The following is a 16,322-nucleotide window of genomic DNA, read 5'->3' as shown; positions in this document are numbered from 1 at the left end:
TAGAAATTGGTCATGAAGTGGAAGAGAGGGATTAGCAAGGGTATGGGTAGAGAAAAAAAACATTTACGTATAGGGGAAGAAGTGTTTAAGAGAAAGGGAGAAACTGAAAGTTACAGAAGAATGGTTAAGTGCAGTGTTTGTAGCAGGACTTTTGGAGCTTTGAAGCCACTGCCGCTGGTGGTTACAATTGGTTCTGTGTGTGTTTTGCATCTATTTGGATAAGACACTAAAGTAAGGCTTTGATTAATTGTGGACTGATACAGCTTAAAGGAAGGGAAAATGAAAAATGCCGTTCAGCTGTGGCCAATGATTCCTTTCCTCTCCCTTGTTCTTTATGTTGCGGTTGACACATACGTGTTTTTCTGATCACTTGTAGAGTGACACAAGTAAGAACCCTGCCTCGCTAACCATAAAGAATGTTTCATCCATGGACAGCGGACTGTGGATTTCCTGCGTAGCAGAGAACATTGTGGGAGAGGACCAAGCCTCTGCTGAGCTCACAGTATTCTGTACGTACGCAGGCCTCCATACAGCTCCCGAGGCCAAACTACATGGGCAGCAGCTGTTTTGGGTATAAATATTTCTTGGGCACGCAGGTTGTTGAAACAAAAACCCTAAGATGTGAACTCTCCACTGCAGTTATTGCTGGGAGTAGCCCAGTTGTTGTTTTTATCTTTTTCAGCCCTGTGTTCTGCAAAAAATGTATTTTTAAATGCTTTATCTTCCAGTTAGAATGATCTATAAGTAAAGGTCTGAAACCCAAAATACTGAATAGCACTGCCAGTATGGGAAGGTTTGTAATGGTGTGCATGTACATAGACACTGTCTTAGGAATTAAGAAGTGTGAATGCATCAAAAGACTTGTAAAATAAATAAGAGACAACAAATGTTCTTATTATCTAAAGCAACAACTGCTTTGTTCAAAAAATAACACACTTACAACATTCGTACTGCCAGATGTAAATTTATTTGTCATAGCTTTGAATAATATACTTATTTGTCAGGGCCAAGGAAGGGGGAGGGGACTCAATGCCTGTAGACGCGCTGACTTCTTAGATCTAAGCTCCAGCCTGAATTCATTTTATGTGAACTAGACAGCATGTTTTCACAAGTTACAGCCCTGTGTTTAATTGAAGAAGAGAATGGAACGCTTTGTAGATGGCAAACTTTGTTCAGCATGCGCTCATGACAGAGTAAACGAGAAAAATCACTGTAGATGTAGTTTTGTAGGTTTAAACTGGATATATAATAGCTATGGGGAGGGACATCAACTAGAAATGTTTGAACAGTATAAATGAGATTCTGAGCTTGGCACTGTTGTGAGTGATAAAAGGGAGTATAACTAGACCAAATTGGATGCAGTTAGGAGTAAATATCAAGGAAAATTTCCCAATAGCGAAATAATGGGCAAGGTGTTGGAACCATCTCCTGAGGGAAACAGAACAAGTCTGTAAAGTTGAGGCATCTAGCAGGTTTGAACAAAGAAAATGCGTAGTAGAAAGTCGTCTTTCCCTGACAGAAGAATCCAGGGAATTAAGTCATCTGTTCTGGCTTTGATTCTGTGAAGAAAATAATCTGAAAGTTTGGATTCCTAGCTGAATATGTTTCCAGTACTACTTGCTTTTGGCCAACTTTTCAATATTTTCAATACTGTTGTGTTCCTTCAACACTCCTCTGCACCGTTTTTTTCAGCAGAGTAAAGCTAAAATGTCTCTCTTCCCCTTTTCAGTGATCCAGTAACTGAACTTCCCACACTTATAGGGTTTAAGTGATTTAACAGGTGTTCGGTCTTTGTCTGAAACTAGTTTTATTTCTTCCTAAAGAATGGCATAATTTCAGTTGTGAGCATAGTACCCTAGGCAGAGCAGGTAGGTTCTGGTGTCAGTAGCCTCCAAACAGGTATCATTCTTACTAGTAACATACTTCTATACTGATGAATGAAAAATACTTCCCCGATAACTTTGTGGTGGGGAGGGAAAGGAGGAAAAACATGTTCAGAATATTCTGATGTTCTTCACTCTTTTTTCCAATATAGTTGCACCAAATATCACATTTATTGAATCTCCAACCCCGGACCACCACTGGTGTATTCCATTCACTGTGAAAGGGAACCCTAAGCCCACATTGCAGTGGTTCTATGAAGGGGCTATACTGAATGAGTCTGAATACATCTGTACTAAAATACATGTTATCAATCAAAGTGAATACCATGGCTGCCTTCAGCTGGACAATCCTACCCACCTGAATAATGGTGCTTATACCTTACTGGCAAAGAACGAGTATGGAGAGGATGAAAAACGAGTTGACGCTCATTTCATGTCAGTGCCTGGAGATGGTGAGTATAACTTTTTTTTTTTTTTTAACGTTAACAGTTGCAAGTTGATGAGACTGTGGAGACAGTGCTCCTGGCCAGTTTTTTTTGGAGAAAGCTTTTAGTATGCTTTTATTTTTTCTCTCTCTCAATGAATGTTTTCAAGATTAATTGTAAAATAATATTTTTCTTGAGCGTCTTTTGTTCTTGTTTATTGCTTCTCGAGGGAGGCCATGTTAGTGCTCTGTAAATCTTCCCTTCGACTAACCGTCCTCAGTGCCAGCTAAGGCTGCTAAAAGGTTACTGTTTCTGAAGTGTTTTCTCAAGCCTTAGTTCTGATCCTGGAAGGTCCAGTGAGTGCCAGTTCAACTACTCTGTAAGTTTTCTGCACTGCATATGAATGCAACTAGGCAGTGTATCCAAGGACATGGGGAATGCCTATGTAGCCTCTAGTGCCTTGTTGCAAAATCAATAGTGCAGTCCAGTGAGTAGATGATAATATGTTGTTTAGGACACCAGAGGAAGCTGGAGAGAAAACAAGTAACCCAGAGGCAGGATGGGTGAGGTCTTAGGTCCTCACAGGCATTTCCATGTCGATTCCCATTCGTTTCGGTGTAGATTGGGCATCTACACGCCTAGGAATAGCTGTGCTCAAGATGGTTACTGTTAAATACATGCATCTTCAGTTGCTCTGAAGGGTCTGCCTCAACCCTCCTATATGTTACGTGAGCAGGCTCAAGGTGGACTAACTCATTGAACTGCAGGGACTACTGTAAGTGATTGATGTTCATCGTGATTTGATCTTTTCCCACACTGTCTTTTAAAACCATATGTGAAGTGACTGTAAGAGTAAGAAGGCATACATGTAAGCATATTACTGTATGTGGAAAAAACTCTGAGTGAACCTTGCACAGCTGGAGTGGAAATAAAGGCATGTTTTTGCGCAAATAATTGCACAGTCATATCTGAAAATATGAGCATGTGTGTACCTTTGGTATTTTAGCCATGGGATATAAATAGACGTCTTCTTTTTTGAAACAGCAATGTGCAGTGCTAATGTTATCTGGCAGGAAAAAAAAGTGAATATTTAAGTTCTCTCTCCTACATTGCAGGCTACAGGCAGTAAAAAATATGGTCTGTATTTGATGTTTTTCCCTGTCAGCTCAGCGTGCTGTAGGGAGAGAGGTGACAGGTCTTTTACTTTCCCACCCTTAGAAGGAGAAGGTGAAGAGCTGATACAACCAGGCTTTATTTACTCCTACTGCCCTTAGTGCTCCTCTCCTCTTTTTGCTCTGGAGTTCTTTCTTAAATAGACTCGTTACAAAACCATGCCATGGTTTCAGCTACTGGAATGCTCTAACACTGCATTATGATGGTTCAGTAAAACAGTTCATCTCACAGATGATCTGTGTACAATGGTAGTTCTTGTACACCCTGATTATTTAGTATGAACCTGGCTTCGTTTTCCTAACAGAATAATAGTTCCTCTAATACATTTAGGTGAATTTATCATTTTTTATCTTAGATAAATCCCTTTTACTGTTCTGTTTTTCCTTTATGCTTCTCCCCTGGACACTGAAAATTTCTCAGTTGTGGCCTTTTAAATCAGTAAATAGAACTGTAGGTATCTTCCAAATTAGAAAGACATTTGTTTCATCCTCTTTATACTCATAAGGAATATGAGTCTCCTGAGATAATCTGTGCTGTATTCTTTAAGCATTTCCCAAGCTGTTGTGGATTAAACTTCACAAAAAGAGTATAGAGGAAACTAGACTATGTATAGACAGGATATAACTGCGTTAGAAATCAGTTCATACATAGTGGATGGCACCAAACCAGTCTTAAAAATTAAAAACAGGGGAAATTACTTATCTGCTTAGCCTCCTCAATATTGTTTCTCTTTTTTTTTTTCCTATAAGAACGATGGCATTGAGCTTTAGAAGACGTCACAACATTGTTGTCTTCTCGACTGAAGCTGGCCTAAAAGCAAATGTTAAAAAACTAGAATCCTCTGTACATTGTATTACAATTTTTGTTTTAAACTACTACTATTTAAAGCACTGTCAGGCTTTTTCAAACCCTTAAAAGGCTTTTTCAGTGCTGTCGTTACTGTGTAGTTTCTTCTTTTGGCCCACATATTGTACAATGAAGCATAAAGATTAAGGCCCACACCCTGGTATTATGTTCATTTCTATGCCTTCATGACTGAATTAAATACCAGCCCTGATGTTTCATGGGGTGGGTTATACTCACTGAGCTTTAAACTGATTCTCTGGTTATTGCATCACTTACGGGCAAATGCTCTGAAGGTAAAAAACAAAAGAAAATTTAAGAAAACCACTCACTTATAATGCATATGTCTATCTAAATTAAAACTAAGTCTGAAGCATGTTCTATCATCACCAGTGTAATACTCCACTTTCAAAGTTGCATCAAACATGATGAAGACATGATTTGCGCTAAGATGATCTCAACTTCCAGCATGCTACTTGCAGAACATTTTTCACTGGTCTGAGGATGCAGGCATAAAGGAGAGGAAAGCATGTACCACAGTGAGATGTGGGTTTGGTAACGTCGTTAATGTTGTAAATTGAGACTTTGTTTTAAATACGAAGGCCTGGAAGAATAGATTTCATATTCTATTAGCTAGATTTTTGACTAGCTTTAATCTGCTAAAGTTCTTGGATTCGTGTGAAGCTCTTCTTGCTGAGGATGACTTGATTATTTGAGAACTACACTGCAGCAAACAGTAAGCAAGAAACGTTAATGTTTTATTCTGGAGGCTGTTCTCATAGTTGATCCAAAACAGCTAATGAATGTGGGATACGTTTTTGCCAATAATAAGTATTTTTAATTAAGCTTGTTCATCTACTAGCTCTCTACTCTAAAATTCAGCTGAAGGAGTCCAAGTCACGTAGTATCTTGCCAAAGTGAAAGAATATGTTAAATACGCCTTAGAAGTAGGATCTTGCTTGTGCGGCATAACAACATGGGGCTGTTCTGCACAGAAGTACGTTTTTGGATTGAGTCTTTTGCTGCTTTATTTCAAAAATGTCAACTTTTTAAAGAAAGAAGCAAGCAAACCAAGTGTAGTGGATGTAGTTTATAAAGATGAATGAATAGGGTAAGTCTCTTAATAGTTTATTTACACAGCAACCTGTTCTAACAGAGACCAAATCAGCAATGCTGTTCTGTGTTTGCCTTAAAAATAGTTTTGTGTAAACGTGCAAAATTACTGTGGTGAAGTTTAATGTTAAAATAGCTTCAACTGGTGTTTTGATGATTGAGTAGATATGTTTTTGTGTAGGGAATTCTAAATAGAAATTTGAGTTTTGTCCAGCATCTTGATTTTTTGCAACTTCATATGAAGTGTTTAGTTACATAAAAGGTATTTGAATGGAGTTGATGACTTCCTAGTTTATATCCCTGGCAGGAGTTAGGGGTTAAACTAATTTGATTACTTTATGCCACTTCCAGTGAAGAGTAACAAAACCGTTGCCATTTAACTATGGAATAATGGCCTGGAAATTTTTTCGTGGTGTATTTGTTTTTGGTTTTTTTTCTTTTTCCCTTTCAGATTACAGAACGTAAATTAGAAATATTGTCTTTTAGCAGATGAATGTTTTATACTGTAAAAACTGAATCCATTAACTTTTATGGACAGAAAACCCTAACCAGAAGTTGCTTGAGGACAGATAGTACAAGGTTTCTTTACTTATTTATTGCTGCAGATTGACATGACAGTTCTCATGGGGTCTATTAACCGATATCTCTGGGTACTAGAATATCTTCAAATGCATTTAAAAATAAACTAATTATCTGCTGCCATTCTGCAAATAGGTTGCAACTCTGTTTAGTATTTTCAGCACAGATTCTCACACTGTTGACATAAGCAGAAACAATGATGCTCTGGTCGCCCTCCGCAGTGGCTTTATGCCAGTGTAATGCCACTACTATGGATTTACTGTATAGTACTACAAACAGAATTATTCTGTTTGAAATTTGATTCATCTTTAGAGATTTTAACTATATCTGCTAATTTCATTTCCAAACCAACAAAAATAAAGAATAAAATATGGAAGAGACGTTTAGGAGCCTACTATATAAGCTATGATATAAATACATTACAGACCCGAATGAACGGGTATGTTGAAATACAAGTATCTTTCAAAGCGTGAATAACCTAATAGCATGCTAATTTCAGTGGGCGTTCTGTGCAATATACTCACATATGTGCTCAGCCTTACATATGTGCTGTAATTAGAAAAAGCTGCAAACTGGAACTAGTAAAATTTAGAAAAGTGTAGACTAGACGGGTATCCATTTGCTTGTGTAAAGACTGGCTTCTGAGACATCTGACTCTTTTGGTAAGAGTTCAGTCTGTGTATCAGCTGTGTAGCTGGCTTCTTGGAAGCATCCTTCTACAGAGCGAATGAAATGGTTCTGCTTAGGTCATTGCTACCTCTAGCCCTTGACTTGCCAGCTCGCAGCTAAACCAGTTTGCTCTCACAATGATTTAATAGCAAATTTTTTTGACCAGGTAAAAGTCAGCAATTGTTAATTGCTTACTGAAGTCTGCTTCCACTTAAGGGCAGGGAGAATTTTCCTGTTGATTTTTCAACAGGAATAGTTATTGTTGCACTTACTCCAGATATACAGAAAGCAGAATTTTGCCCTTTTGGAAATATGCTTGCCTTTGCCAGAGCTAGTGCCCTGTGCATCAGCAGTTTCACATGAAGCAAAATATTAACCTTTGGGATAGCTCCAAAATGGTTGTAAATGTAATCCGATAAACAGGTATTGCAATATATCGATGTTGCCTTGCATTTGTGTAGGTACTGATCATTGCTGTTGCAAATAACATGTCAACTCTTAAAAAAATTCCTAAAGAAACTCTTATTCTTCCAGCATTTACAATCTATTTACAAAGGCTTATTTCTTTTTTTTTTTTCTCTTCTTCATGTACAGGTAGTGGCCCAATTGTGGATCCAGACGTTTATGGTATATATTTGATTTCCTTTTTCTTTTCTTTTAATGATAGAAATGAAGGAACCGAAACTATTAAAAGATTGAATGTCAGGCTCATTTAAATTGAAATGGCAGATATTATAGGACAGTTCTAAAAAATACTTTGTATTTTTTGTTCTTCTCCTGCCTTATATTCTTTAAGATACTTGAGGGCAATATGACGTTTACTTACTCTGCTGCTTTTGATACACATTAGGAGAAGCATAAATCCACTGCTACGAATGGTTGCAGTCGATTCTGTAGGATGACAGCTGTCTGATGTAACTCACAGGCATGAGATTTTGTGAACCTTTTGGAGGCATGTCTTGGAGGAAAGAGAGTTCATGATTTCTCCTTATATAACTTAATTTATTTTTTCAGGGATGATTCCATCCTTGTTTTGCCTCCAAAAATGTACCCCTAAATCCCACTTAAAAATGAGGTTGGCACAAGTAAGTTTTCCTGTAGGCAATTTATTTCACCCTGTCCGCTCATTTGTACCTTCCCTTAATCTCTCTTGCATAAGCAGACCATCAGCTCAGTGATATCTGAGTGCATGCCAGAAGATTTGATGACACAGTGTTCACATTTGTTTTTTAGTTAGGTGAAGTGTTTTGGTCTGTGCCTAGTGAAAGCCAGTATGCACTAGAATAGAAGCTGCAGAACGAAAAGCAACTGGCTAGTTTTGCATGATACTTCTGGTATACTTCTGGTGAGTAGGAAAGTCCATCCTAACCACCGTCCTCAAACACCCTTTAGCTTCCAGCAGAAGCTGGATCCTGTTTGGAGTACTTTTTATTTGAACGAAGTGGCCCATGACTCAAGTTTCCTTAAGCTGATTTAAATGTTATTGCTTTGATTCCATTCCATGTCATTAAACTTTAGCAAATGTGCAATTGAAGCATCAGTTTGGCTTTAGGTGCTTAGAAATACTAAAGGATAGCTTCCCCTCCCTCTCTTTCCAAAGTTGTTTTTTTTTTTTCTGGGGGGGGTGGTGGGAAGGTGGTGATGGTTTGCACAACTTCTTACATCTGTTGTATTATATAAGCTGTATGCATGAAGATTTTGATTCTGTGCTGATTATCAAGGTCCTGATGCCTGTGTATGGCTTTAACCATGTGAGTGCCGTGCTTTGACTGACGTGGGTAGGTTTTTGCTGAGATGTGCGCTTCGAATTGGCGCTGGCAGATCACAGCCTGCAAGACCTAGTCCTGATGAAAGCAGCCTTCCTTTTCATTCCTGGCTTTTCTTTCTGCTGTTTGAAACTGCTGCCTTTCATCTTTGTTTCAGTGACTCAGTGATTGCTTTGAGAAACACTTTGTAGTCCAGAGTGTTTCCCTAATTATTCCAAATTCCCAAGTCCAGTTAGTGAGGTGAATAAATGAGGCTGGCTGGAAAGCCTAGGAACTGCTACGCTTCTTCAGAGAACCACTGCTGGCATGGCTGACAGTGGGACCCCTGGGACGAGCTCCCCCTGAAGACTTGGTGGTTTTTGAGACAGCTCTATCTCTTTGCTAACCTGTTTACCCACGATTTAGATGATGTTGGAAGGAAGATTTAAAGCACCCTCCCCCTTCTCCCCACCCCCTGCAGGCTTCCCTTTAAAATGCATTTTTTCAGAGCCCCGTGCTAATCATGTTGCGTATGTGCCTAGTGTAAAGGATAGAGGCAGCGGCAGAGGATTTGGTTCTGCCGGGCACTGGGGCTGTCCGTGTGTCTGTCAGTCTGTGGCTGTGGGTGAAGTGAATGGGAGCTGTGCGGTTCCTCCCTGTAAGTGTCAGGGTGCCACAGGGGACCCTGGGCTGGAGTGCTCCATCGCGCGGAGTTTGGTTTGGTCTGTCCCTTGGGAATGGACCTGCTGTGTCCTGCGCTCCACGGGAGGTGATTTCCAAGCATTTTCCGTTAAGTGTTTTGAGCGTACAACGGGAAACAGAAGAACTGATGAGGTCGCAGCAGGCTGCGTGACACTGTGTTTGCTGGGGGCAGGGGGATTCCCAGGGGGATTGCACCTGCCGCAAGCACGGAGCGGTCCCTAGTGCCCCCGGCTCACCTCTGTGGAACCTCTCGGGAAAGGCGGAGAAGAGCGGCTGACCTATCCCCATCTGGGAAGTAGCTGAGAGAAATGAAGTGACTCACCCAGGGCTGAGCAGGAAATCAAATGCAAAGCCAGCTTCTTTGGCTCCAAGCTCACGTCTTCATGCCACGCTGCTTCTTCTAAGCTGGTTGCAAACATGAGAGAGACAGCAGCACTGCAGGACCTGTCCCTGGAGCCCTGAGTCCCACGTGGCATGAGTCAAGAGGCGTGACCCTGTCTGTGTCGGAGCGCTCGGTGTCTGTGTCAGGGATTTGTACCGAAACGAACAGGAATTTGTTTAACTCGGAATTGCTCGGTTTTGGCTGGATAGCTGTTACGCGTGTTTTCCTTGCCTGGCTCACCTGTTTCAGGAGTCTTTGAAGATCTGGCATGAGTTCAAATGCAAGCGCTTCACAGTTATGTGGTGGGGAGCAGCAACGCGACACCAGCCTACTGACCTGGCCTGCTTTAGCTCTTGCCCTTTTTGATATAAAAGTGTGTTCAGCGGATTCGCAGACCAGACCTGAAACATTCTGCATAGTTCTCGTTAGTCCTTCAGGGCGTGATTTCCAGTAGCTTAGTACAGATGGGAGCATAAAGAAAACTGCAGATCGCATTGGCTTTTACCCACTGCTGTTTACAGGTAAAATTAAGAGAAAAAAAATTCCCTCTTGAAACTTTGTATTGCAGAGCCAGAGTAGCAAAGACTCTAAATATTTGTTTTATATGTTGGTCTTATAAAGCTTCTATAAACACAGGGTTGGTCAAAACTAACTTTGTGAAGGTTTTCCCAGCTAATTGTAAAGGAAGCCAAATCTCGCAGGCTGAGATACTTGCTGTAGAGCAGGCTCTGCCTGCAAATGAGTGAATGAAGCAGAAGTCTCCTCCTTTGCTATGGCAAAGCATGCAGTCACGGTGGTGGATGGTCTGCACAACGCCTTGTCGGGTGTCCCGGCTGCTTGCGCGGGTGAGACATTGAGGCAGGGTTTGTGCTGCCCAGAGTAAGGAGTGCTGTTCGTTTGCCTCTCGCTGCTGTTCTGACCGTGCTGCATAGGCAGCTACAGGCGTAGGGATGCAGTGGTGAGTCGGGGAATTCAAACAGTAAAAGCCCAGGAAATTAAATTTTGTTTCTCATGAAAGCTCTCTATCCTTAATATCTATTTGGTCTTGAAAGAGCCCTGTGCTTTGGCATGCATGGTGTAGAGCCACAATAAGACTGTGTGAGCCAATTAGGCAACCTGACTGTACTGACCATAGCCCTGGTGCCAGAGGTAGCTGCGTAGCATCACAGACCAAAAAATCTGCAGCCTGCGGAGTGCTTTGCGGAAAGCATATGTATTCGTGCATGCATGAAAATCAAAAGCCCAGTGCAGCTTGCTGCTAGCATTGCCAGCTGAGCTCTCCAAAATAGCCTTGGGAGCCTAAAGAAGATAAACTTTACTGAGGCGCAGGCCCTTACTCAGCAGCAGCTCTGAGGTTGAAGGGGTTCCTGCCTCTGTAATCAGTAAGAGCTATGCCTCTATGCTCCATTTTTTCAGATTCACAGTTAAAACTTCATCTGTAGGCTTACAACACTGATTTTAATCGAAATGTGTAAAGAAATATGCAGCTAATTGCAAATTTAAATTGCAATGCTGGAGGTGCGTTTTATAATAGATGCAATTATTGCCCTTGTTTGTTTCTTTCATCTGCACACATTACAGTCATAAAGTTGAAATATTGTGTGTATTTCCAGATGTAATCGTAAAATATAGGCATTTTTAAGTTTTATTTTAATGCATGTTTCTCTAAGTTCATATGTACATTATTTAATTATTTTTATCTCATTTGAATAATTTGACAGAAAATCATGGACTGCAAATATCTGTGTTTCATTTTGAAAGAATTATAAATAATTAAACCATGTTCATTCTTTTTGATGATTCTGGATTCACCCCTGCAGACCTGTCAGTGAAATTATTTTCATAAATCAAATTTCTTCATACCATCTCAGACTCTTCATTTTTTAAGGGTTTACCTGTGTGACAGTTCCTAATGCTAGACTGTAACCTTTGTGCACACAACAGTTTTTTTTACTATTTTTTAAATGAAGAAAAACAGCTATTTCACATTTGATAGTAATAAACTAGCTAAAAACCCATCTGCCAAGTTCTTCTCAACTAAACAAAAGTCGCCAAGCTAATTTCTAAGACTGTCCTATATTTGGCTCAATGCAAGACTGGAGAAGTTCAGTGTAGAGGGCAGTCTTTCATTTTTAATGGGAAGTCAGAGCACATAAAAATAGCTTTATGGATGGAGTTCTTATTTAACTCTAGTTTTTCCAGTAGAGATACACATTATGGTGTAGATCACTTCTCTTTTCAAGTTAGTCAGTCACTGCATGTTTGTTCGACTGTCTGCCACAGGGATCCCCCCAAATTGTTCCAGCTACATTAGCAATTGTTAATTGTTTCCAAAGAGCTCAGAGTCCCGAGGGTTGTTAGTGGCCTTACCATCTTAACAGAGCAGACGTCATAAAGACAACCCTTTCCCCTCTTAAGGTTCTGAAATTCTAAAAGCAACCTTTTTTCCTTTCCTAAGAGTATGAAACCACGCCTAACGATCTTGGAGACACCACAAATAACAGTAATCAAATCACTTCTACGGATGTTTCCAACAAAGAGAATGAAGATAGCATCACTGTAAGTATATACGTTGTTTCCTGATCTGTAATCTTGGCGGACTTTCAGGCTATACAATTCACATAACTGCAAAGATTATAATAGGACCCTGAGCTACCAGAACACCGGAGCTATTACTGTGTTGTGATCAAAACTCAGGAAAAAAGGGGAAAAAAAAAGAAAATCAATGCTTCCCACTCTTGCCCTCCCCTCACTTTTTGAAAGAGTGAATCATACTTCCGTCCGACTAAAATTGCTAGGTAATTTGGAGATTGTTATTTGAATTCCGGTCCTGGAGTCAACTCCTCCTTACAGAGAGGATGTGCTGCAATGGACTTTCAAATTCTAATTGTATGTTTTCAAAACATGATTTCCTGTAGGTTTTTGGTCAAATAGTTTGCGGTAGATTTTCATATAAGTAGCTGAATTGGTGAGCCTCCTCCTTTGCTGCCTTGCCTCTCATGCTCTCCTGAACTGAATTGTTGGAAACCGGTAGTGGGAGGCCAACCTGGTTGATACTGCAGTCTCCGTGAAGCAACAGGCAGTAGAGAGCGTGTGCGTTCATGAACCAGAGCGCAGACTGTGAGGTGGGACACTGTGCTAAAAGACTGGGGGGATCCCAGACAGTCTTGTCTGATAACAGAATCATTGAACGGCTGAGGCTGGAAGGGACCTCTGGTCCAATCCCCCTGCTTAATTAAGCAAGACCACTGTGGTTGCTCAGGGTCATGTCCGCTCTGGTTTGGGTACCTCCAGGGATGGAAACTCCGCAGCCACTCTGGGCAATCTGTACCAGTGTGCAACCACCTGCACAGTAAGAAATTTTTTCTTAAATGCTTTTCTTATGTGTTTTCTTATAACATACCACTCTGCTGGAAGGGAAAGGGGTGATATGCACTCCCTCCCACCTGCCTTGTATGTGTAGGATGTTGAAAAAGTTGTTCTCAGAGGTGTTTGAATCTCCGTTCTCTGCAGGATAGAAGAAACCTCAACAAGTGCCTGTTTTCTGTACTCTTTGATCTGAGTGCAAATGTTTCCCAGTTGAAATGAATCTCTTTACCTAACTGGGTTAATCTGAATGTATGCTGAGTGTCTTTGAAGGTAGTTCATCAGAACAAAACAAGCAGATCTGTTTGTGTCCTCTTTTTTTAGGTGTATGTCGTGGTGGGAATTGCAGCACTGGTGTGCACTGGCTTAGTAATAATGCTTATTATTCTGAAGTTTGGAAGACACTCTAAGTTTGGGATGAAAGGTAAGCGGGTTGTTTTTTATACTTTCCAGCATTTTTATGGGTCTTATGAGCTGATACTAAAGGCTTCTGCACTAAGAGCAGTCACAGTAACTAGATTAAGTGCCATCGCATTTAGTGTTTTTATTCATCAGGTAAGCAAGGGCAGAGGCAGATATAGACGGAGCGTAGAATTTTGGATCAAACTCTTCTGCTTCTCTTTTTTTTCTTATGACAAATCCTGTTTCTCTCCCTTCTGTTGCAAAGACCCCTGGGACACTTCCTGGAGTAAATTATTACTTGAGTCAGTGTAGGTAGGAAGAAGATGGGAAATGAAATTAATTCTGATATGAGTTCGATTGCAACAGTTTGACGAGAACCTATGCTGTGTGTGAAAGGTACTTCAGACCACACTACAATGTCACATTAAGGTGATAGATTCAAGGGGAGACAACGGCAAGAGCAGAAGATGCATTTACAGTGGATCCTGTCATACTGTTGCTTTCTGACAGATGAATTTTCTTGAGCTTCTGTTTGTATCTTGGGAATTAGCAGCTGGAGAGAGTGGCGAGTGCTCGAGTCCCTGTAGAAGGGGAAATCTCAGCCCTTACATTTGTTCATTTATTTATTTTGCAGCCAGATGGAGGTATGTGTAACACAGAGGTACCTGCAACAATTCAATTACCATATTATTTTACCGATGTCATCAGTCTGTGTCTGACGATGTGGGTGAAATTGTATTAAAAAAAAAAAAGAAAAAAACACTTGCTGTCATTGCGAGGACTAGAAGGTGCTTTACTGTGTGCTAAAGGAGATGAGCTTTTGTTCTTAAGATCTGTAGATGAGAGTCTGTGGAGAGAGTGGTAAGTAGTCTTTTGGTAGGCTCCTGTTAACCGCATGTCCTTCCTCTCAGCTGTGCCTATAATGTAGTACCACATGGATGTATGTTTTGGTAACCATTACTTGTGTTGCTCACCAGCCCAGGCTGCGGCTCCAAGGATGTCATTGCATGTCCCGCAGCCAGGAGGAAATGGCCCGCCTTTTGTAGGCGGGGTCTAAACCTTAATTAGGAAATTCAATCAATTCAATCCAGCTGGGCAATCTGGGCAATAGCCACAGTTGCAATAGCCATATACTTGCACTTGACAAGTGCTCTTAGGGATATCTGCTGTGTATTTTGTGTTTCTGTACTCTGTTTAGAGGAGAGTTCCTGGAACAAATGAAATTTGAGCAGAACAGAAATGTAGTCAGTGCAGATTATGTTGCTAGGAACTTTTTCTCCCACCTCCTTCTGATGTGACATAATCTCTGCTCTTTGGGGTGGCATTAAAAGAGGACAGTCATTGTGAAGTATCCTGAATAGCAACATGGAGCCAGCATGATAGGGCTGCAGAGTTTTGGCCCAAGACTAGAAAAAACTTTCTGTGACTGAACAACAGTTCAGTGTAAATTTTATTTGTGTCTGAAGCTTTCTGGATTGCGTTTAGAGAGCTGAGATAGGTGGAAGCTAAATGAGAGCAACAATGCAAAATGTCTGATCTTAGTGCTTTAAAGCTGAATGCTTGTTAGGTCTTTCAAAATTTGCATTAAATATTTCAACACGCCATTACTGGAGGAACTAGGAAGTAAACTCTACCCTGAGGGAGAATGTACAGAGTTGCGTTTCTGTGGTAGCATGTTAAGTTACCTTCTCAGAAGCTCCTTACATGGTAGTTATTTTTTAGCATCTTCAGGTACAACTTTTCTTGCAAAAATAGTGCTCTTGCCTGATTGGTAAGTTTGACATGAGTAGCTTTTAGTTGCAGAATTGTCCAGGTAGAGAATATTTTAGTAAGGATACACTTTGGGTGAAATGACTGTATGAAATTATGAAGAGGCAGCAACCCCATATATTGTGTCTATTTTATTCTTTAAATTTGACCAGTGACAGTTAGAAGGATCAGCAAAATGAATTCACAGTTCAGGTGGACTTGTTCAAAAACTAATCACAGGCATGGTGTATGTGGTGATGGTGAAATGTCGCTGTGAACTACGAATAACTCTGGAATGCTCCATTAGAAAAGAGTGACCTTCAATTGTCCCTGAAGTGAGCTTCAAACTTCTCCAAAGTTTGAGTTCACACCTGAGCATCACAGTCTGGATCTATCTGTAGTACAAAGTCTCAGAAACACTCTCGCCATTTATCATCGTCAGTATTACTGAATTTATATTAAAGCAATATTTAAAGACCTGAGGTTAGAATACCAAATCGATATGTAATATCCAGACCAATAATAAAGTATTGCCTGCTCTGTAAAGCCTGCAGCATAAGTATATATGGAGAATTCATAAATAAAGATAAACAACCTGGGGTATTTGAGCTTGAGGAAAACAAGGCAAAGGTGAAGAGAATTTTTTTGCAGTCAGTATTGATTAGCACAATACATTTAAAATGTGTATCTTGGAAGTTCTGAATAAAAGCCAGCTACCTGTGAACTCCTTGAGTCGTTTGCCATGAAATTCAGCCACAGCAGAATTATTCCCAATTTAGCATACAGACATCATGTCGTAGTTGGTCGTTTAATAAACAGTCTTAGTAGGAAAGTAGGAAGGATTAAAATATCCAGATTGCCATTGAAAATACTTATAAAACAATGTTCTTTTCAAATCTTCCCCAAAATATTAATGAATATTTTGCATTCACAAGAAGGAACTTCCTGAGTTGCATCAGGCAGAAATGCACAAAAGGCTGTGCTTAATTTTTCTGTTATCTTGTGAGAACACAACACGGTCACCTCAGACGCTCTGTCATTAAATGTCACCCCATCCTTCTTCAGCAAGCAGTTTGAAAGAAACCAAAAGAGTTACTCAGTAACTGGAGCGGTCAAACTGGCACTCCATGGTATTTTGGATGTAACCCTGTACATGGAAAAAATGTCCCACTGAAAATCAGAATAAGAAATGTGTAGATAGGCAATCAGCACTTTGTGTCCTGTAGGAAAGGTCTGCACGTAAGGGATGAAATTTTCACCCCATTTGGGTTCACAGCAGGCATCTGCAGCT

The 16,322-nt window shown here is 40.4% G+C and overlaps 1 protein-coding gene across 5 annotated transcripts in view; it reads left to right on the top strand.

Annotated features, from left to right (window-relative positions):
• NTRK2 (neurotrophic receptor tyrosine kinase 2) overlaps positions 1-16,322 on the top strand; it is a 202,918-nt gene that overhangs the window by 45,352 nt on the left and 141,244 nt on the right. For 4 of the 5 annotated variants that reach the window (XM_086628706.1, XM_086628704.1, XM_086628703.1 and 1 more), the window contains exons 7-11: positions 377-509; positions 2,036-2,335; positions 7,280-7,312; positions 11,973-12,073; positions 13,205-13,304. In XM_086628706.1, the coding sequence (XP_086484832.1) occupies positions 377-509; positions 2,036-2,335; positions 7,280-7,312; positions 11,973-12,073; positions 13,205-13,304 (667 nt within the window). The remainder of the gene's footprint in view (positions 1-376; positions 510-2,035; positions 2,336-7,279; positions 7,313-11,972; positions 12,074-13,204; positions 13,305-16,322) is intronic. The other variant, XM_086628705.1, reaches the window with a different exon arrangement.

The sequence above is a fragment of the Tauraco erythrolophus genome, chromosome Z (assembly GCF_009769465.1).
Source record: "Tauraco erythrolophus isolate bTauEry1 chromosome Z, bTauEry1.pri, whole genome shotgun sequence".
Taxonomy (NCBI): domain Eukaryota; kingdom Metazoa; phylum Chordata; class Aves; order Musophagiformes; family Musophagidae; genus Tauraco; species Tauraco erythrolophus.
The sequence above is the reverse complement of the archived record's forward strand: the minus strand, read 5'-3'. Positions and strand labels throughout refer to the sequence as shown.